The 22,995-nt window shown below is 36.2% G+C and overlaps 1 protein-coding gene across 1 annotated transcript in view; it reads left to right on the top strand.

Moving 5' to 3' along the window:
• The window catches only part of znrf1 (zinc and ring finger 1), a 34,415-nt gene that overhangs the window by 7,604 nt on the left and 3,816 nt on the right, over positions 1-22,995 (top strand). The window contains exons 2-3 of the mRNA XM_079859329.1: positions 15,202-15,297; positions 22,301-22,406. Of these exons, the coding sequence (XP_079715455.1) occupies positions 15,202-15,297; positions 22,301-22,406 (202 nt within the window). The remainder of the gene's footprint in view (positions 1-15,201; positions 15,298-22,300; positions 22,407-22,995) is intronic.

Genomic DNA, 22,995 nt, shown 5'->3' with positions numbered 1-22,995 from the left:
TCAAAGCGGCGTAACGTCACGAAATTGCGGACTCGTAGGAAGACCACAAGTGCTTAGGGTGCCATTTGGGACAGGGCCAAACTCTCACATGTAATTTATGTTTCATACATACTCTACGCCGGAGTGCGCCCTCACTCAGAATGTCCACAAGTGAGACTTGTAGGCGTAATAAAACTTATGACATTCCAGGAAATCCCTAATATGGACATAGCCTGCATCCGACATCGCATACTTCCCTACTATATAGAAGGCAAAAAACAGTACAATATTACTCAAAAGACTAGGCAAAAAGTGGATGACCTACTCTGAAGTGTGCATATGATAGACCCTTTACTATCCCATGAGGCCATGGGAGAGGATTTGTGAGTGGTGGTGAAATGACGCAACTGATGCTGGTAGGTAATGTGATAAGGCCAACATGGTGAATCCAGTACGTCCAGATTACATTCATACTATATAGAACATACTTTTTTTAGCGGTCGTGAAGTAATTACTTATTCAAAATAAGTACCTCCTCAAGAGAGTATGCGATTTCGAATGCAGCCATCCAGCTATCACTATAGCTGATTAAACTGCAAATAGCGACATTTGGACTGATTCAACAAAGAGAATGCACACATCATTGCGACAGTATATGGTTTATCTGTTCTTCAAGCCATCTCAGGTATTTCCAAAAGGATAATGTAATTAAATTAGTAGATTGTGTCATTATACTCGACTCAAATGTTGAATCAAGTTTTGATTGCACTGAACTTCTACACATGTCACCTTCTTAGTGCGTATGGATCAGTGTACACTGCGTAGGGCCCCTATGAATCGGAACGCAGCTACACACTGCAAAGTTGAAGGAGGTCGGCTGTTGCTGTGACAACCCTGTCGCTTGCCACCGCTGTTTTCAGTCTGCAGTCTTACATGCGGCCTCAACAAGCCTGCCACCCCCACAACACTCGCACACTCATTTCATGGAGACCCAGAGGGAGGGAGAGAGAGAGGGAGCGCCAGAAAGACATTTCCCCCCTGCCCCGTTACTCACACTTCCTGCATGTAGTGAATGACAGCTGCCAGAGCTCCTTCAATGAAGGAGGAGCCGCGAGTGCAAACGACTGGCCAATTAGCAGCGCCTAGCAGACAGCGAGAGGCCATGACAACAGTTTCCATGGAGCGGGGACCAAACCTTGCCATTATACAGCGGAGACCAGCTAAAGATAAACCTGTGACAAGCACAAGCTTGACTTGTGTCACCCCAGGGACCTTTGCGATGTAGTTTTACAATGGTTGCTTTGGTTTTCGCTATTGTGTGCTCACTTCCTTGTCTTTTGAGACCTTACACATTGTTATGTGATTGTCACGCACTATCGATGGGAAAAATATACCCCGTCTTTTCTCTCAAGGGCCAAAACAACATCCTGTAATCAGGAAGTTTACAGAGGAAAACAGTATGTCTGCATCTATAACCACACACACACACATACAGTAAACACACTGGCAGACACTCCTCTCCCTCTCCATGTCATTACCTCCCTCTCATTCTGCTGTTGCCATGGAAACAGCTGTTCTTTTCTCACTGAAGGTAATAAGTTGAAACTAGTTGAGGAGAGTTCGTTCTGATGTCATGTGAACACGGTTAGGTCCATGTATGGGCATCCTGGCCGTTCCATTCAGGAGCGATTCAGATGACCGCCGCCGCTGGTGTCGAGACACAATAAGCCTCCTCGCAAACAGCATTCTTTGAGAGAGCTGATAACCAGCGAAAACAACATGCAATATTGATTTGTTTTTGTTGCCGCTTTCTATCTCTTTCATGCGCTATATCTCTCTGCGCTTTGCATTTAAATGCTTTGTGTGCTCATCTGTGTCTTTTAACCTTGTTATGTTTGGAGCATTGTATTATGCAGTGACGGATCAATAAATCTGAGATTATTTTCATTCTGGGATAACAAGTATCTGCTTGACCGATTGACATTGTTAGTTCTCTCTTGGTCATTTCCAAAATCTGTAATTATTTTGGATGTTGGTGTGCTGGTGTCCTAACTAGCTTAACCAGCAATATATGCACACATATTATTAATATTTGAATAAAACTGATAAATGTAATCTTTAGCAATGTTTATCATTTATTTGATCAAAAATACAGTGAAAACCGTAATATTGTGAAATATTATTACAATTTAAAAATTTTAAATATCATTTATATCTGTGATGGTAAAGCTGAATATTTAGCATCATTACTCCAGTCTTAAGTGTCACATGATCCTTCAGAAATCATTGATTTGCTGCTCAATCAAAGTTGATGATATACTTCTGTATCGGCCATCATTTTAATATCAACGCATCCCTAGTAATCTCACGTGTCATTTCTTGAGCTCTAGAAGAGATTTCAACAATCTCAAACTGTGCTCAGATTTGCCAAGATACCAATCATAATATCAGTCTGCAGTCAGTAAGATTTCAAGCATTTCTCATCACATTCTTCCGGGACCACATGATCAGATCTGTGGTATTCACTATTATTTCATAGTTCAGTCCTTTCTTTGTATAATTAATTAATTTCTGCTAATATGTCAAATATCTTAGCTGAAACATGTGAGATGGAGTCGACATAATGAAACAACTGTGAAGCTGTGAAAGAGCAACCGGTGAGCAATAAAAATATCCTCTGTGACTGTATGGTATATAAACACTTCAAATTGATGTGTTTGTGTATAACCGACAAAGTGATATGGAGGTACTTGCGCACAAACACACTTGCGCTGAATAAGCTAATACACAACGCCCTCGCAACTAGTGACAGGGAATGCCCTTGACTCGTCTGCTCTCGAATCCGAGGCTTCAAACGGAAAAGCTGCTTGTTGTGAGGCGGCATGCAGACGCAGGAACACTGTCCTGATGGGCACTGCTTTAAAGGAAGCTGTCACGCTGTCTTCTCACTCTCTCGCTCTCTTCCCTCCTTCGACAGTGCTGTGTCACCATGTTTACGTCCTTGTCTCGCTCTTCTCCTGCACTCCTCTTTTCCCTCTGCTCTTTCCTTTCAGAGTGTTAGACTAATAAATCATTATGCCATTGATGAAAGTGATATACAGTGTAAACCAACTGGCAAATTACAAAATACCATGCACTTTCTCATAATTGCAGAGTCGAGTAAATGTGCATAAATTAACAATATATTCTAAATGTTACTGTGACATGTGAGGCCGATTATTCATTTGGTCTGAACTTCAGAGTTAAAAAAGTCCAGTTTTTAAAAATGTTTGAGTAAATTTGTTCTAAATATTGCATAAAATAAAAATTTGAATCATTTTATTTATCTAGGTAGTTGACTTAAGAGGAAAATGTAAATTGTATATGCTTTGACTAGTCTACATGCTTTATGATATAAAACATTTAATATATATATATATATATATATATATATATATATATATATCCTTACATGATTTTTCAAAATCTATATATACTTCATATCTATATACATATAGGCCAATACATTGTTTATCCATTTATAATACAATATATATATATATATATATATATATATATATATATATATATACATATATACATATACATATATTAGTTCTGTAAAATGAATTAATTGATTAATAAAATATATATACATTTACATATACAGTATATATATATATATATATATATAGTATTATATTAATCACCTAACATAAGTGTGTGTGTGTGTGTGTGTGTGTGTATACATATATACACGTGTGTGTGTGTGTGTGTGTGTGTGTGTGTGTGTGTGTGTGTGTGTGTGTGAATGTATTTATATATATATATATATACAGTATATACACATTATATATTTACAAACTTTTATGTTAGATGCGATTTATCACGAATAATCACGCTAACACTATGTATAAATATGTACATGTACTCTACTGTATATCATGTCTATCTATCTTTTGTCTGTCTGTCTATCTATAATTTGTGATAATAAATATTATATATATCCCTAATTTATTAATAAATGGTAGGTTCCTTTTTGCACAAATTATGTATATCTACTTTTTATAATATAATATGTGGCAATTATACTGTTTACCACTAATAACTATGGGCACACATCACTGTAAACCCTAACGCTCAAAATAATTAATTGGTTTGAGTAGGACAAACTTAAATTAAACTAATTAGTTCAGTCAAATTAACTTTTATGAGTATATAGCACTTTATTTTTCTTTCAAGTTCACAGAACTGATATATTTTAAGTAAACTGAACTGTTTCATTGTTTTGAGTTTTATGAAAATATTTATTTTCATTTAAGTTTTTAATTTAAGAACTTAAGTTTAACTGAAACTGGACTGCGATTTCTATTTCCCAGCATGCTTTGCCCATGGCACGCGAAAGGGAGAGTAAATGCTGAAATTAAGTGTAATATAATGTTTTTTTTTTGTGCAAGATTAATGTTAAGTGGGATATTTAGTAGTGATTAATGTTTTGTTATGCTAATTTAGATTAATTTGTGTTAATGTTGATTTTAGGAGTTACCGTCATGATGACAAGTGGTGCATGCAGCTTAGTTTCAGAGCAAGTATGTCAATGCGTTATATTGCTGAATTCATACAGCAAGTGTTAAACCATGCAATTGTTAGCATGTTAACATTTTTTAACTAGATTGTTATAACCAGCTAAGTTTATAACAACAAAAATATTCGTATTGAGGTTACATGAAAATTTTGAGTTAAATGTATGGATTAATGTACTCAAACATTTCACGTTAAGAACAAGTAAAATGTATGAGAACAAAATTAAAAGTTGCAAGTTCTGCTAACTTAAACTTTTAATTTCTTAACTTAAATATTTTGAGGCAACTGATTGCCTTAAATGTATTGAGTTTTGCCAACTTACATGTAGTATCTCTAAAAAAAGAATTATAGTGATGTCTTAGGCTGGTAAATCCCACTTTAAACATTACATCATAAAAGGTCATTTCTGAATATAGTTTCTATTGTTTGCTCTACTGTTTACACAATGAATGTAGCTGTTATGATAACTTCCACTGCCTACTGAACACTGTTTAAATGGACTTTAAAAATATATATATATTTTGTCAAATCAACTGTCTTATGTGGTTCAGATAACATAATATTTTGAGTTTCTGTTGATTAAACCAATCTTCTTCATTTTATTAACTACATTTTTTAATTTCAATGAACTTAAAATGTTAAGGCAACCTGGTTGCTTACTTTTTTAAGTTAAACCAACAATAATTTTTTACAGTGTTCTTTCTGTTTGCTGTCAGAGTCATTGCAAGATGTACAACGACATAAACCTCACTTAACAATGGAGTTCTGCCATTGTATTGGTGCAGATGTGCGTCGGCTGTATCCCTTTTTCTAAACCCAATTGAAGGTCAGGCTGGGAGAAATTAGCTCTGCTTGTCAAGCTTTAACCGAAAAGGGGGAATTTTAATAGCAACGAGACATTAAACACTAATCTCTCTGACTTCAGCGTTAGAGATGGTTCACCATGTCCCCAGAGTAGTTATATATTTTACAGATCAATATTTTTTTAATGAAAGAGGCTGGCGAGTGAAACCGAGCTTTAAAGTTCTGCAAGCAGTGATGGATGTGTGTACCGTGCTAAGCTGCAGTGTGTTATGACAAATGAACGGTCACAGGAAGTCACTATCTTCTGGGCAGTTTCTAGTCAGTCCTGAAGGCGCTTAACACCTTTTAATGGTTTGACCTGTTTTTGTGTGTGGTTTTCTGCTGAGTCATGCAGTGTTTCCTGCTTGTACAAAGGCCTATCTGTCTTTACAAGTGGCTATCGTTCCTTTAATCACTTCTGCTTGAAATATCATGACATATTCTTATTTGCTTGATGTCAGAGCACTCTGAATGCAACATTCAAGCAGGCCGCAACTCACACAGTGTATTTATTAAGACACCGCTGTGTATGAATAGTCTCAAACAGTTTGTCAGTCGCGCATTGGGTTCTCTCGGCGATGCAGTTCTGTGATGTAATCATCGAGTCCTTTAGAGAGTCATGCTGATTGATTAAGCATCGCTGGTGTCTGTTAATGCCCTCATTGTAATCAACCATTTTGTTTGAATACTGTTTAGGAAACACTGAACCTTTCAGGCCACCCTGTTAGGAGACACTGATCAATACTTTGATTGAGAGTTGACTAGGGTTAATATAAAAAATGAAAACAAATGTACATGCACATACATGTAAATATAAATGTATATATGTACAGTTGTAATCGCAATTATTCAACCCCCATTGCAAAACAGGTTTATTGGCTAAATTTACAGACTTTCAGCTGCAAACATATAAAACAATAGTAATTGAAATAGCTCAACACAACAAATGTTTCAAGTGGTTTCCTCAAATTCAACTGAAAATGCAACAATGACTTTCACAGTCTAAAAATTATTCAACCCCCTGAATAGAATCCCTGACATCGGCACAAATCTGCAAAACAGGTGTTGTCTCAAGCACACCTGATCAAGGGCTTCATTAGTTGCACCAGGTGGGCTTGAGCTAGAACACATGAAATGTCTGAACTGGCTAGGTTTGTTGAGTGTCATGTTTGATTGCATGTTGGTCCAAATATGGTCAAAAGAATGGTCCAAAAAGTTAAGAGAAAATATCATCTTCACAAACCAGGAACAGGATACAAAAAGATAGCAAAGGAAATACATGTTCCCAGAGACACCGTTGGAAGCATAGTTCGCAAGTTCAAAGTTAAGGGTACAGTGGTTACACTACCTGGACGGGGCCGAAAAAGGAAGCTTTCAATGGCTGCAAACAGATTTCTGAGAAGGCAGGTTCAGAAAACCCCTGAGATTTCAGCTTGCACAGTAAGGCGTGTACTAAGCGCATGCGGTTTCCATGCCAGAACTCCCAAGATGTACACCACTACTGACCCAAAAGCACAGGAAAAGTTCTCAAAATCATATAAATAAGCCACAGAAGTTTTGGGATTATGTTCTGTGGAGCGATGAAACAATACTTGGAACTTTTCGGCCCTATGGATCAGCGGTATATCCGGAGGAAGAAGGAAGCATATGCTGAAAAGAACACTCTGCCTACAGTTAAGCATGGTGGGGCTCGGTGATGCTCTGCGGCTGCTTTGCATCCTCTGACACTGTAAACCGGCAGCGTGTGGAAGGCAAGGTGGATTAGTTGAAGTATCAGGAAATCCTAGGAGAAAACGTCATGCCGTCAGTGAGGAAGCTGAAGCTTGGACGTCATTGGACCTTCCAGCAGGACAATGATCCCAAGCATACCTCAAATTCCACCAAGGCTTGGTTGCAGAAGAAGTCCTGGAAGATTCTACAGTGGCCATCACAGTCACCTGACTTGAAAATCTCTGGTGGGATTTGAAGAAGGCGGTTTCAGCACCCAAGAATATTACTGAACTGGAGGCCATTGTTCATGAGGATTGGTCTATGATTCCTCAGAGATGCTGCCAGAAGCTGGTGTCTGGTTATACATCTCGTTTGCAGCAGGTCATAACTGCAAAAGGCTTGCCATGAAGGGGTTGAATAATTTTGAGACTGCAGAAGTCATTAAAAGGTGCATTTTCATTTGATTTTGGGGAAACCACTTGAAACATTTGTTGTTTTGATCTATTTCAATTACTTTTGTTTGATTTGTTCATTCATTGCAAACAGCTAAAAGTTTGTAAATTTTATAAATCTGATTTGTAATGGTGGTTGAATAACTTTGATTACAACTGTATATATACATACATTCACAAACATGTTTTTTTATTTTAGTTTTTAAGTTTTTCTTTTTTCTTCTTTGTGTTTTTTTTCTATTTTATCTCCCAGCTCTTTATGTAAAGTTGGATATACAAGTAAGTCCAACTTTATGCGCATAAATTATAATTGCGTATAGAGTGATATATCTCAACTGCTTGATTGATAAGGCATAAAGATATTAAGATATTATGAACATTAACATCATGATTTTCTGTAAAGATGCTTTGGAACAATGCGTATTGTGAAAAGCGCTATACAAATTGTAATTTGACTTGACTTGATCCATTTCACAAATTATTTGATTAATCAAATGAATCATTTAATGATTTGTTCCCTGAATTTGGACTGATTTGGTTGTTGAGTTTAATTCACTGACTCACTCTCAAGTTTTCTGTAATTTTCTGAAATTCTACACACAGTACTAAAATGCTAGAATTTAATAAAATGATATATATGACTTGGTGACACATTTAATTGACATCTAAAAGAATTAGTTTTTTATTATTGTTTTATTTTAAAATATAATTGAATGCATTCCCAAGATGACTGGACACTTTGTAGAATTAAATGTAACATAGTGAAGTCATGTGACTAAATATATTTATCACTGATAACAAATGTTTAGCATTGTATATTGCGTACTATTTTACATATTGAAGAATTTTTGAATTTAAAAAAGCAGTACGCTAGAAGATTTTTAGTTGTCTTTGTTTTTGAATTGCTTCCGTAAATGTTTACTTTTGCTTGCTTTTCTTTGACTTGACGTGCTAACAAAAAGGTCCCATGTTTACAATTTCGAAGAGAAAATAGTATTTTGTACAGCGCAACATGTCTTTGAGTCTTGGGAATTTTGGTTTGCAGAGTTTAGAGTCTTGGCATGAACGTCTGTACACATATTTGACTTCATCTTTGGCCGTGGGAAACGGAGCAAGAACTAAATGCAGAGGTATCATCAAAAATGCATGGAGATGAGACGGAGCAGTCAGCTCTGCTTGAGGAACACGTCAGCTCAGAGGAAGAGAGCCAGGGGACACTTTAACAGATGCGGAGCGTAATGACTCAATTTCAGATATGTGCAGATGCTCTCTGAGTCTCAAGCCTGGATTGTTTTTATGAGGTGAAGCGGATGCTGATTGATATGAAAATAACTTTATAAGTTATTTAATCAGGGTTGGAGTTAAATTCTAGCGCTATGTCAGCCAACTCACGATTATAGCTTCATTATAAATAAACATTACTTTGATTATATATCTGCAGAAAGGTTTATTGAAATTATATTATATGTTAGATTATTAAAGACTTACTCACCACGCTAGCACAACGTTCTTTTGGTCTTCTGGCAATAAGCAGCACAAAAAGTCCACCTGGTGTCGTCACTAGATGCCGCAGCTAGTGCGCATGTCTTGAACTCGTATAGCAGAAATAATGTTAAAGTTTCCTTAACCAAGCTTGTTTTATTATTTGAATTAATCATTAATTTACAAATTTCGTTAGTTAAGAAAAAAGAGAATGTGGGGAAAAAAGATAAATATAAAAATACACTAATAAATACCTGTAGACTAAACACGTGATGCGCATGTGCACGCCGTCGGCGGTTTTGAGGTTTGTGCAGATATAACCTTTTTTTTTTTTTAAATTCAAGGCTTGCACCTTGGAATCTATTTCAGGGTTTGCGTTCTCGAGCCACCAGGCACTGTTTTGTGCGGATGAGCGGGTTGGAGCGTGTTGAGTGTTTTCTGTTAGAACGGTGTCGTGTTAGTGGCCCCTAAGTTAATATCTAATGATCTTTGCAACGAAAGTGAATCATTCAATCAAAACTAACTTTAGCTGGACAATAACTTTATTCTAGCTGCTGTAAAGCCAAAACAATCTCTGTTACTGTAATTTCCTATTATCACTGTAAAGCTGCTTTGAAACAATCTATATTGTGAAAAGCACTATATAAATGAAGGTGACTTGACTTGATAAATAACAGTGTTGACAGGGAAAGGATATTAAGTTTAAGGGTCACTGCTACATACAATTTACCACATTGTAAACGGAGACCCACCCCCAGCACTCAACCTAAACTGGGCCGTGTCTGTACGGCCATATCTCACCCAAAATCAGACCAGCCCTTATGGTCTGTAATCGGGCCGAATGTGGCCGTGTCTAAGCGCAAATCGGGCCAAATCCGCACATCCAAAGCCTAGCCAAATCTGGCAACCATTACTGGGCCAGAGCTAGCTCACTTTTGGTGAGCCGCTGGCAGAACATGGCCGAGTGAGCCGACACTCAGCCGCAATTGGCCCGATTGGGCTGGCTACCTGGGGTCTTTTTGACCATTATCTGTCCCCCTTGACCAACAGTGGCAATTAACCCACAAACAGACAGAAAGTTCCAAACGCTCAGTCTCCCATTAATGTCCAGGCTTGAGCCAGAGCTCATTAAGACCAACAGAGTGTCTAATTAAGCCACGCACTGTGAGAGCAAGCAGCTGGTCTTCCCAGCAGCCTTTAGGATTGCACTGACTGAGGGGCCCATCGCTCTAGCCTTTTTACATAAACTCTTGCCCTCATCAGAACCCCAACATTATTTAAAAGTTTCAAGCCATAATGCCTAGATTCTGAACTTCATATTTTAAGTGATCGTTTACTCAGTTTTAAGCAGGATGCTAATGTACCATAAAAGTAGTCCATGATTTGTGCACTATATTTAAGTCTTCTGAAGTCATACGATAGCTATGGAACAAACTGAAATTTGTGCCACTGAAAATCTTCCCTACTGAGTTTTTCTACATTGTGCAACTTTAAATGTGCATGTGGTAAAAAAAAAATATTCAACTGACATCAGATTCAGTTCACAAAACCCTTTGAATGATTCATTCACTCATTTGATTCTTGAGTTCAATATACCAACTCAATGAATCAGTCTCAGCGTGTTAGCTCACTGGAAGAAGATTATCAGTGAAAAATGACTTTAGTTTTGGTCTGTTTCTCACACAAAGCAATTTTTTTTACTTATGAATACTTGAATAATAGTCAAATGGACCACTTGCTTTTGCATCCATTTCAAAGCTCAAAAGCTCCAGTCCCCATTTGTTGCAATTACATGAAAAGCAGCAATCAGGACAAAATTCTGAATTCCTCATTTCGTGTTCCACAGATCAAAGAAAGTCATTCGGGTTCGGAATGACATGAAGATGAGATTATATTTAAAGATTCTTGACATGAAAAGCAAAACTTTTGTTGCTCTTGGAGATGAACCAACAATCCACTTGGACAAGGTCAGCTGAGGTAATTTACAAATAAGTTTAATAAGTCTAATGACTTGATCTCATAAGCTCATTTTCATTATGGCCGGTTTGGCATGAAAGACGTCTGGTCTGTTTGTTGCTGCGGTGAGCTGCTGTTGATATTTTCGGCGCTATGCGATATTTGCGGTAGTAGAGACAGTTGGCCTCACTCGCATGTGCGACTCGAGTTCTCTGTGTTGACAGATGGAACCCCGTCGCCCCCCTTTTGTAGCTTTGTTTCAGTGAATCACACCTCATAGGAGATGGGACATCCCTGTCTGAGATTTCCACACCTCCGTTTTCCACTTCAGTCTTCTTTCCATCGCTCTTTCTCTCTCTCTCTCTCTCTCTTCATCTGTCCCCAAGGAATGCCTGAAAATAGCAGCCTAGGGAAAACTGGGTCAGGCATCATCATGGGTTCCTGGGGTGGGATTTAGAGGTTGGGGTGTGCGCTAAAGTGAAGACGCACTCTAGAGCAGGGGCGGTTCTAGACTGTTTTTAGGGGGCTTTAGCCGCTCTGTCTGTCGTCTCAACGCCCCTAAAACTATAATCACCTGTCTGAAAGATCAGGCCAGTATTGCTTCAAGTAAGTTTATAATTTTCACATGTTTTTAAGTCTTATCAGTTTAAACATTCAAGTGATTTTAAGCCATTTAAACGCAAGATGCCGTGAAAGTAACTTAATTCGGTACTTGCGTGCTGTGATAGCTGTGCGCACACAGAAAGCCGCCTCTCAGACACACAAAATTCTTATTAGCTTGTATTAGCTTTTGCTGTGATCCGACCAGGCCAGAAGAAAAAATCATATTTTAGCTTTTTATCTTGTTAAAAGTAATACTTGTTTATAATAATGATATAATGACAGTTTGTTAGTCAAACAGTATCCTAAACGTATACCAGTTTGAACTGTACTGCCGAAATACTGGTAAATTATATAATTTATAAAGTGTTTATATTGACTTGGTACCAGTACTGGTAGGGTACTTTTGACTTATTATATATACTGTATATAGTAATATAGTGGTGCCAATTTACAAAGTGGGACCACTTAGGAAATGGTCTCTTGCTACACATTCCCACTAGAACCGTCCCTGCTCTAGAGTTAGGGGTGGAGAGTATCGAACCTGGGTTATATTGATAGATGGGACTGTCTTCAGCCCTACATTAACTTTGTGCCGTGTTTTTACTGACTTTGTATTTTGGCTCTGGTTGGATTCTTATTCTGTCTCACTCTTTTTTCTGGCATGGCTTTTGTTCATTAGACTGTCTGCACCTGCTTCTTTTACTGAAGTTCACCCAAAATTATTTTTTTCATCTCTTACTCACCCTTATGTTGTTCCAAACTCATTTGCTGTTTTTTCTTCCAACACAAGAGTAGGCACTTTTGAAGAAACTTTTCCCATCAGGATGGAAAATCCCATTTTTGCTTGACCTGGCAACATTTTCACTGGCCCTACCACACTTTTAGCAATTTTTTTGTTTACATATGTGCACTACTGTTCAAAAGTTTGGGGTCTGTAAGATTTTTTTATGTTTTAAAACAAAGTCTCATGTTCAAAAGATTATTATTAACAATGTTGAAAACAGTTGTGCTGTTTAATATTTTTGTGGAAACTTGATCATTTTTTTCAGGATTTTTGATGAACAGCATTTATTTAAAATAGAAATTATTTGTAACATTATAAATGTCTTTACTCTCACTTTTGATCAATTTAATGCTTCCTTGATGAATGAAAATATAAATTTCTTGAATTTCAAACTTTTGAATGGTAATGTACATTTTTATATTTTTAAAATACATTTTCTTTACAATTTTACGTTAACAATTTTTTTCTTCACAATAAGGACATTTGCACCAAAACTGGAAATCATACTATTATGTCACTCCATATCTTCATAAACATGCTTGGCATAATGCAAAGCATTACTTATTGATTTGTGCTTTTCAGTACATTCCTACTGATGATTCCAAGACCAAGTCTTTTCATCAAAACAGGCTTGAATAATTAAAGACAGAATTTTTCTAATTGGATGAACTGTAATGCTATTGCTTTTTTCTACCTCATTTAAAACAGAAATATCAGCAAAATTCTGAAGTTAACCAGAGATCTTATCCTGCTTAAGTTTTAGGCTGCTCCCACAGGGCAAACAACCTGTCTTCACCCTAAATAATTATCAACATAAGCACTGAAATGGTGTAAAACTTCCATTAATTAGATTTAGAATTACAATGGCCCTCTCAAACCAAGGCTCCACATCTTGAACAAAGAGAGATTCTCTCGGCAGAAATCCAATCAGGTTCAGGACTTCTAAAAATCCACCCTCCAGGCAATTATGAAACGGCCTCCTCTTCAGTCCTCTTTCCTAATCTCGAGAATACTGCAAGCAACTTGTAGTATCCACCAGGGAGTTGTACAGTTTTGAGCCTTTTCTGCAAGGTCAGGCCCTCATGTACAGTACAGTTTCAAAACCACACCTGCACCTTCTCCAATAAAAGCCCCCAAACTCACCAGCCTGCTTTTAATAAGCCATGCTGACGTGGCAAGTTTTCAAATAGCTGGTGAACGTGAATTCATTCATCAAAGTCTGGTAAGGAACAACACCTTTTGCTCGCTACTTCTCACCCTAGAGTTCGGTGCATTGGGAAACGTTGACACGAATCTTGCGAAAAGGCCTGTAGACTTTGCTGTCTGTTCAAAACAAGGACTTTGGGCATCACGATGGGATGTACGGTGCCAAACAGAGCCTCAATGACCTGCCGCTGCGTCTGTGTTTATGAAGGACACAGCCCGGCTCAGTGGGATGAGATTCAATGTGTGAATGGCTCTCTCTTTCTATCTTCCCCTCTGGGCGTTCGGTTGATGTCAGAGGGACAGAATGTTAGCCGATGCTCCCTTTGGTTGTTGATTTGATGCTAGTGTTAATGGTAATGGACTAGTCAGGGCTTCCGACTATGTCTAAATAGTTACATTTCGTGACCATTTTTTCTGTTGATCTGTATGGGTCTACAAAATGTGACGACAAAAATGATCCATGCTTTGTTCTGGATTATTTTATACTGTTAAAGCATATTATATTGCTCTAAATTGTATGGACATTGCAATAGCAAACATATATTTGAAGGCAAATGTAAATATTTTTAAATATAATATAAATATCTGTATCATATCAGCCGATATTTATTAATTTATCGCCATTGGTCGCTGTTAAATATTTAATTGTGCAATACTCATTTCCAATATTTTTACATTTAAATGACCTTCCATCATGTAATGCTCAGATAAAGTACTTTAAAAATGAAGAAGATTTGATATCCATTTTTCATACTGTAGATTATTACAGTATGTTGTAAAGCCTATTTCTTAGCATTTTATTTTTAATGTACACTACCGTTCATAGTTTTTTTTTAAAGAAATGAATGCTTTTATTCAGCAAGGATGCATTAAATTGAAGTTAACAGTAAACACATTTTTAATGTTACAAAAAATCTATTTCAAACAAATGCTGTTTTTGAATTTTCTACTTATGAGAGAAAAAAATGGTTTTCACAAAAATATTAAGCAGCACAACTGTTTTCAACATTGATCATAATAAGAAAAGTTTCTTAAGCAGCAAATCAATGATTTCTAAGGGGACCATGTGAAACTGAAGACTGGAGTAATGATGCTGAAACATTACATTTGAAAATATATTTAAAAAAATAAATAAAATTTTTGCTTTTTTAAAAAAAAAAAAATGCATCCTTGGTGCGCATAAGGGTCTTCTATCAAAAAAATTATAATAATAATTTAATTACCAACCCACAAACCTTTGAGCAGTGGTATATGATGGCACTGCTCTCATATGCTAGTCTAAAACTCTTAGGATGCAGGTAAGGTATGTGAAACTAATCCCAGGCTAAGGAAACTGAATGTTTGTTTGCCGACACCAGCCTAACATGAGCCTTTTGTAGCCGCCGATGTCATAATGACATTGGTGAACAAGTGACATTGATGTATGTGTTTGTAAAGTGTAAGTTTAAGTTAAAAAGCTTTGTGTCAACAAAGTGAGCTAATGCGTTTGCAGCAAGCCGATAGGAACACAACATGTTGCGCAGGATTATGGCATTGGCAGTCATCAAACTGCTGCATCACTGTCACAGCCGATTCTTGACGGTTCAAGAGTTCTGACGATGCCGTTTCCTCTTTCCTCTCCAGGATTTAAGTGTCCTGTCTGCTCCAAATCAGTGGCATCCAATGAGATGGAGGTTCACTTCATCATGTGTCTGAGCAAGCCCCGCCTCTCCTACAACGGTAAGACACGCCCTCCTGTTATTCCTGCACATTTTACTGCTCAATAACTGATCTCTATTCTCGATAACTATCTACTCCACTACTCTCCTCCTTGTGTGTCGTTGTATCAGTTTATCCTTTCGTTCTCCATTTCATTCTTGTCTGATTCCATTCTGGGGCTGAAAAGAGTCTGTGAACCGTGGATGAACCCCTTGGTCGGTCGCTCTCTCTTTTTCTGGTTTGCCGTGGGAAACCAAGGTTGCCACTGTATATGACATTTGTCATCCATTTTTCCTCGCTTTGCTTTTTTTTTTCTTCCTCCATCACAATCTCATTTGCAGTTTCAAATAATCTGTAGGCTGTCAAATTACAGTCATTTTTTTTTCAAAATATTCCTCTATTGATTTTTATTCCAGCTATGTTTGATGTTACTGCTCATATTATCTTAATTTGCATCACATTTAAGTTCTGTAATATGATGGATATCCGAGTAAAACCGAATGATATTTGATTTTTTTCCCATTGGGTTTTCATTCTCATTGAGTCGATGAATGCAAATTCATCAATCATGCAAAAGTTAAATGTTAGGCTATATTATTAAATATTAATATTATTTTTTCCCATGGTTACATCAGATAAAAGCTTGTTTCAGAAACAGAGAAAACATTTTTTATATAAATTATATGAACAATTTTCTTATTTAGAATAATGTTCAATTAAACCATCAATTTTTTAATTAGGAATGAGGTCAGCTTTGATTACATTTTATCTTTTATGTTTTGGTTAATTAATTTAAAGTCTTAAGTTCAAATGGGCTGACTTGCAACATATAATATGTAATATTAAATGTGTGTGTGTGTGTGTGTGTGTGTGTGTGTGTGTGTATATATATATATATATATATATATATAATCTTAACAAATCAATTCTATATATTTTTTTTATCTTGTCTTATCTAAATCTAAACCTTTTGTCTTATATAAAAATCATTTAGATTTTTTATTTTATTAATTTAATGTTATTTTCATATAAAAAAATAATTGCAATTTTTATGTTTTATTTAATTGTATTTAATTTAATTTTTCTATTATCTTAATCTTAAAATTAAAATATTTGTTATTATTTTTTATCTAAATTCGTTTTTAAAGAATCCTATCATTTCAAGAAGAAGCGATGGCGATACATTGACAAGCAACACTAGCTCACTATTGATTCTGGGAGCTTTTGGATCAGTCTGTCAAGTGCAGCTTTGCAGGAAGGTGGCACACATGACACAGCTCTAGTGACCCGATGACATTGGTCTCTGCTTGTAACAGCTGTGTTGGGTTGGATGGACGTCCGACTGAGGGACAGCTGTCCAGCTCAGCTTGAGCTAAAGGTGACCAGCAGTGATGCATCTGATTGTTAGATCATCTTTCTTCACAAAAACTTTTGTATGTTTTTAATATATAAATTTTTATTCCTTTTGGTTAGGCATTTTGTCAATAATTAACTGAGCAAAAATGTTCGCTCTCTGAGCGTCAAAGTTTAGTTTAGATATTATTTTTTTGTCTATATTTAGATATTATTTTTTGTCTATTTAGTTTTTGTTATTTTAGTACAACGTAGCCTAAATAAAAATGATAAATGTTGTCTTAGCAACTAGCTGAAATAAAATAAGTTTACTTTTTATATTTTTTATGTAATTTTTTTATTTCAGCCTATTTTATGTGAAGAAATTATACATTTTTATGGTTTTAGTTTTAGCTAACAATAATAACCATGTGTAAACACGAAATAACTCTTGCTTTTCTTGCATGTTAATTGGTTTTTCTTCTATTTAAAACCTTGTTTTATTATTTTGTCACTTTCTGACCCCACCATGTTCAAGTTAGTGACATTAACACTCTAGAACACACTGCAGCTAATCTTATTTCCCACAATGCACTCTGTCCCATTGTCAACTGCAGCCAGTGACAGTCACACGTCAGCAGATCTGCTCACTGTAAAACCCGCTCTCTATGAATGCAGTATTACACTTTGCTCGCCTTTTGACGCTACGGTTTGTGCCCGCCAGCCCTTCATTTCTCTATGAACTCTAATCCACCCCAGTTTGTATTGATCCAGGCTGGGAAATAACCCTGGACTAATGCTAGATGTAACATTGGACTAACCCTGAACTAATACATGTTTTACCTTTAGATGGGATGGTATTAGAGTTGAGGGTATTTCCTGTACCAGGAGATGGCAAAATACTTTTTTGATGTTCAGCATGTTTTTCAGAGTTTTTCTGAGCTCGCAGTCACAAAATAAGTGGTCAGTAATTTTTTTGACTGATTCACTGTGTGATGTTGAATGATTCTCACTGAATAGTTGTATCCGTTATGTGATAATGCTTTATTTTTTTGTTATTATAGTTACTTTTTTAGTATTAAAAGTCAGGAATAATGTGGTTAAAGTAAAACTCTAAGTGAGACATTTCAGTATTGTTTAAATTAGATATAATATTTATTTCATTATAATTGATTTATTTCATCATAGGATAGATTATAACTATATAAATCTGAGTTAAAAGCTTACTGTTTGAATTCGCTCAATCACTGAATCGTTTGAAGTGTTAACGTGTTTGAAGTGAACAACTCGCTGAACTGCAAGTCATTTTGAAAATCAAATCATAATTATAAAATTGTTTTAATACATTTTTTTAAATGGCATGTTAGGCATGGAATTTACAGACAGACAGACAGACAGATAGATAGATAGATAGATAGATAGATAGATAGATAGATAGATAGATAGATAGATAGATAGATAGATAGATAGATAGATAGATAGATAGATAGATAGATAGATATGGATAGATATGGATAGATATATATGGAAAGACAGACAGACAGATAGATAGATAGATAGATAGATAGATAGATAGATAGATAGATAGATAGATAGATAGATAGATAGATAGATAGATAGATAGATATGGATAGATATATATGGAAAGACAGACAGACAGATAGATAGATAGATAGATAGATAGATAGATAGATAGATAGATAGATAGATAGATAGATAGATAGATAGATAGATAGATAGATAGATAGATAGATAGATAGATTGATAGATAGATAGATAGATAGATAGATAGATAGACAGACAGACAGACAGACAGACAGACAGACAGACAGACAGACAGACAGACAGACAGACAGACAGACAGACAGACAGACAGACAGACAGACAGACATACAGACAGACAGACAGACAGACAGACATAGATCAGACAGACATAGATAGATAGATAGATAGATAGATAGATAGATAGATAGATAGACAGACAGACAGACAGACAGACAGACAGACAGACATAGATCAGACAGACATAGATAGATAGATAGATAGATAGATAGATAGATAGATAGATAGATAGATAGATAGATAGATAGATAGACAGACAGACAGACAGACAGACATAGATCAGACAGACAGACAGACATAGATAGATAGATAGATAGATAGATAGACAGACAGACAGACAGACAGACAGACAGACAGATATAGATAGATAGATAGATAGATAGATAGATAGATAGACAGACAGACAGACAGACAGACAGATAGATAGATAGATAGATAGATAGATAGACAGACAGACATACAGATAGATAGATAGATAGATAGACAGACAGACAGACAGACAGACAGACAGACAGACAGACAGACAGACAGATAGATAAATAGATAGATAGATAGATAGATAGATAGATAGATAGATAGACAGACAGACATACAGATAGATAGATAGATAGATAGATAGATAGATAGATAGATAGATAGATAGATAGATAGATAGACAGACAGACAGACAGACAGACAGACAGACAGACAGATATAGATAGATAGATAGATAGACAGACAGACAGACAGACAGACATAGATAGATAGATAGATAGATAGATAGATAGATAGATAGACAGACAGACAGACAGATGATAGATAGATAGATAGATAGATAGATAGATAGATAGATAGATAGATAGATAGATAGACAGACAGACAGACAGACAGACAGATAGACAGACAGACAGACAGATATAGATAGATAGATAGATAGATAGATAGATAGATAGACAGACAGATATAGATAGATAGATAGATAGATAGATAGATAGATAGATAGATAGATAGATAGATAGATAGATAGATAGATAGATAGATAGATAGATAGACAGACATACAGATAGATAGATAGATAGATAGATAGATAGATAGATAGATAGATAGATAGATAGATAGATAGATAGATAGATAGATAGATAGATAGATAGATAGATAGATAGATAGATAGACCATGAAGAAAAAACTAGTGTAGCAGAAATGTTATTCTGTCCTCTGAAACTCTCTCTCGTCCCCCTCCCCATCTGAGAGCTAAATTTAACAGCAGGTATTAAAATATCATCATGCATAGTCCTGGCTTGGAAAAGACACACTGGTCAGCTCACATGGGCCCTTCAGAGTGTAAAACACACACTCTCACTCACAAAACTGCTTTCAAAGTAATAGCGTTACCATTTCACGGACCGAACCGAAAAGCCTAGACACAAATCGACTGCTATCCAGCGGAAAGAATGGGGAACATGATTACCAACAACTTGAACTAAAAGGCCTAACGACTGATCTCTCTCACACACACCTGTCCATTCCTGTAAACTAGTGCAGCTCCTCTGAGCTGCTGAAGTCATCGGCCCTAAGAGGATAACAAGCTCAAGTGCAGGAGGGTGTGTGTCCTGCTGTCGTCCAGGGATGTGTGTGTGTGTGTGTGTGTGTGTGTGTGTGTGTGTGTGTGTGTGTGTGTGTGTGTGTGTGTGTGTGTGTTTGGTTTGCCGAGACCAGCGTCTGGAAAATTGTGCAAGCGCTTGAGGATTTTTGAGGAGCTAGAATAATTGCATTTTTTTTTCCTTTTTTGTTCCTTTTTAACTCACAGACTATTACACATCTACCTGACATATTTTGATTTCTAGAAACATTTATATGTGCAAAAAATAACTGTTACTGTAAATAAAAAGTAAGTGTGTAATTAATTTGTAGCATAAATAAGAAATATAATATTGAATTAGATAAAAGATCTCAGAGTGTTACAGTTGTCAGTTGATTGGGTTGAAGGCAATTGTAACTAAAAAAAAGTTTTAAAATTAAAAGATTAAAAATATTAATTAATACATTTATCTTAAATAAGAGCACACAAAAAGCAATGTCAACATTAATACTTATTACTGAATAGTTATATCTTTATTTTTATTAGTATTATTTTTTGTCAAAAGTAATGTTTAACGCAAAAGTCTAAGTGAGACATTTAATTATTCAAAGTATATATATTATTTTAATTATGGGATACATTATAATTATTGGATTATTTGAAATACTTTTTACTATAATATACTAACAGTATATATACACTACTATTAAAAGGTTTTGGTTTTTTAAAAGAAGGATGCATTAAACAGCATAAAAGTGACAGAAAAGACATTTATAATTTTACTAAATATTTCTATATCTAATAAAAACCTGTTCTGTTCAACTTTCTGTTCATCAAAGAATCCTGAATTTTTATTATCATGTTTTCCACAAAAATATTAACCACCAAAACTTCTTTCAACATTGATAATAATGTTTCTTGAGCAGCGAATCAGCATATTAGAATGATTTCTGAAGGAGTAATAATGCTGAAAATTCAAATAACAGATATTTATCAAATATAATTACAATATATTATATATATTACAATGTATTTTACATTGTAATAATATTTCACTTTTTTTTTCAACAATAATGTTATATATACTTATAATTATACTTCAAATAAGTTTAATCTCAGCCTAACTTTGAATAAATTGTCCCGTTCTCCATCGATTCAGCTCATCTGATTTGTATTTGGAGCATACGTCTGCTGTCTGTTCTCTATTCATTCCCGCCATCATCTCCTGTTTTTCCCAGCTCACCTCTTCTTGCTTTCCACCCCGTGTCGTTCCCTCACCCTCCATCACATCCTCTCTAAACTGCAATCAATCTTTTGTCCCGTCTGCCTGCTCCCTGCACACGAAACAATGGATCTCCATCCTCCCTTCTTCACCATTGCTTTTTCAGCAATGCAGGTGATTGGCCGTACTAGTTAATTCGTTATTGCATATGTTATTAAGTATTAATAGATATAAACAGACTATCCATTAAATCATTACAAATAACTAAACTGAAATAGAAAACCTAAATACAAAACTCGTTATACCATTCAAGAAGAAACGGCACAAACCAATTTGTGTCACATCTTTCAGGTGGTATTGTACCTCTGTGGTGTGAGATTCATCCTAAAGCATTCTGGGAAAGTGGGTTAACCCTCAATCAACATCCTGCATTCACTCAAACTCCATTATCCTGTCATGATTCTCTAACCTTCTGTCAGTATTTACCAGACTCTTCACCTTTACACACACAGAAACACACTCCAACACAGGTGTTTCCAGGGGAAACTGCGAACGTTACGGGAAAGGAAGTGGCCCGTTTCGTTTTCAGGCGCATTTCCTGTGAAGAAGACTTTTACTGGAAACTAAAACAGGCTGATAACGTTGTACGTGTTTGTTTGTGTGAGTCATTAGGCCGGTACGGGCATGCAAGTCAAATCGTGTTGGTTGTTGCCCTTGAGCTATTAGCAGAAAATGAGTTCACACCTCCATCTCCACCACAAACATACATTACAGAAGCATGAGTAACTGTCTTTAACTACTAGTTATGCTAACTGCCAGCCCACCTCTCTTAACCAGCCGCGAGTGAGAAAGTAGAGGAACACTGTACGCTGCATTTCATGCGTCTTTACTCTCCGCTGCCCCCTGCTGGCAAACAAGACGTTTTGAATGATAGAGAGGTTTTCATGAATCTGCAGTGCCAAACATCCCATTCAGAAAACAGTTGTGACATGTTGGTACTGCAAATGTGCTGCACTTAAGGATTATGTATACTATTTCTATTTAGAATGAAATGCTTGTGTGTGTTATAGATGACGTGTTGTCAAGAGACGCAGGAGAATGTGTAATATGTCTCGAGGAGCTACAGCAAGGAGACACCATCGCTAGACTGCCGTGCCTCTGTATCTATCACAAAAGGTGAGCAACAAAACATTTCTGTCTACTATACCTCTAAATCATCATTGCCACCACTGCATATTGAACAATTGTTTAACGTTTTTTTTTATCAACACAACTAACTACCAATAAAATGTTTGTGATAATGACAAACCTCCTTGTGTTGAACCTATGTTGGTCTAATATTAAAGAGGACCTATTATGCTTTTATACATTTTTAACTTTCTTTAGTGTGTAATGTTGCTGTTTGTGCATGGAACATATCTCACAAAGTCACTCCAAAGGGAGTTATTCTCTATATCAGCGCTGTTTTTGAACTCCCTGAAACGCCTTGAATGTAGTCTTGAGTTTTCTTCTGGGAACGTTCATGTCACAATATTCCTCATTTAAATCATTCCCGGCCAAGGCACACGCAAAAAAAGGGCCTGGTTGAGTAAGTTAGTAGTGGTTTGAAACTTGTGGTTATGGTAAGAGGTGTGGCATTTCCAAAACACACTCAAAACGGTCGACCTATCACAGCACACTGGTCCAGCCGACCAATCAGAGCACATTGCACTTTTCAGGAGGAGGAGCTTCAGAAAGACAGGGTCTAAACTTCATGCAGCTCTGC

The sequence above is a fragment of the Squalius cephalus genome, assembly GCF_949319135.1.
Source record: "Squalius cephalus genome assembly, chromosome: 23".
Classification (NCBI taxonomy): domain Eukaryota; kingdom Metazoa; phylum Chordata; class Actinopteri; order Cypriniformes; family Leuciscidae; genus Squalius; species Squalius cephalus.
Note: the sequence above shows the minus strand (reverse complement) of the source record. Positions and strands in the feature narration are given on the sequence as shown.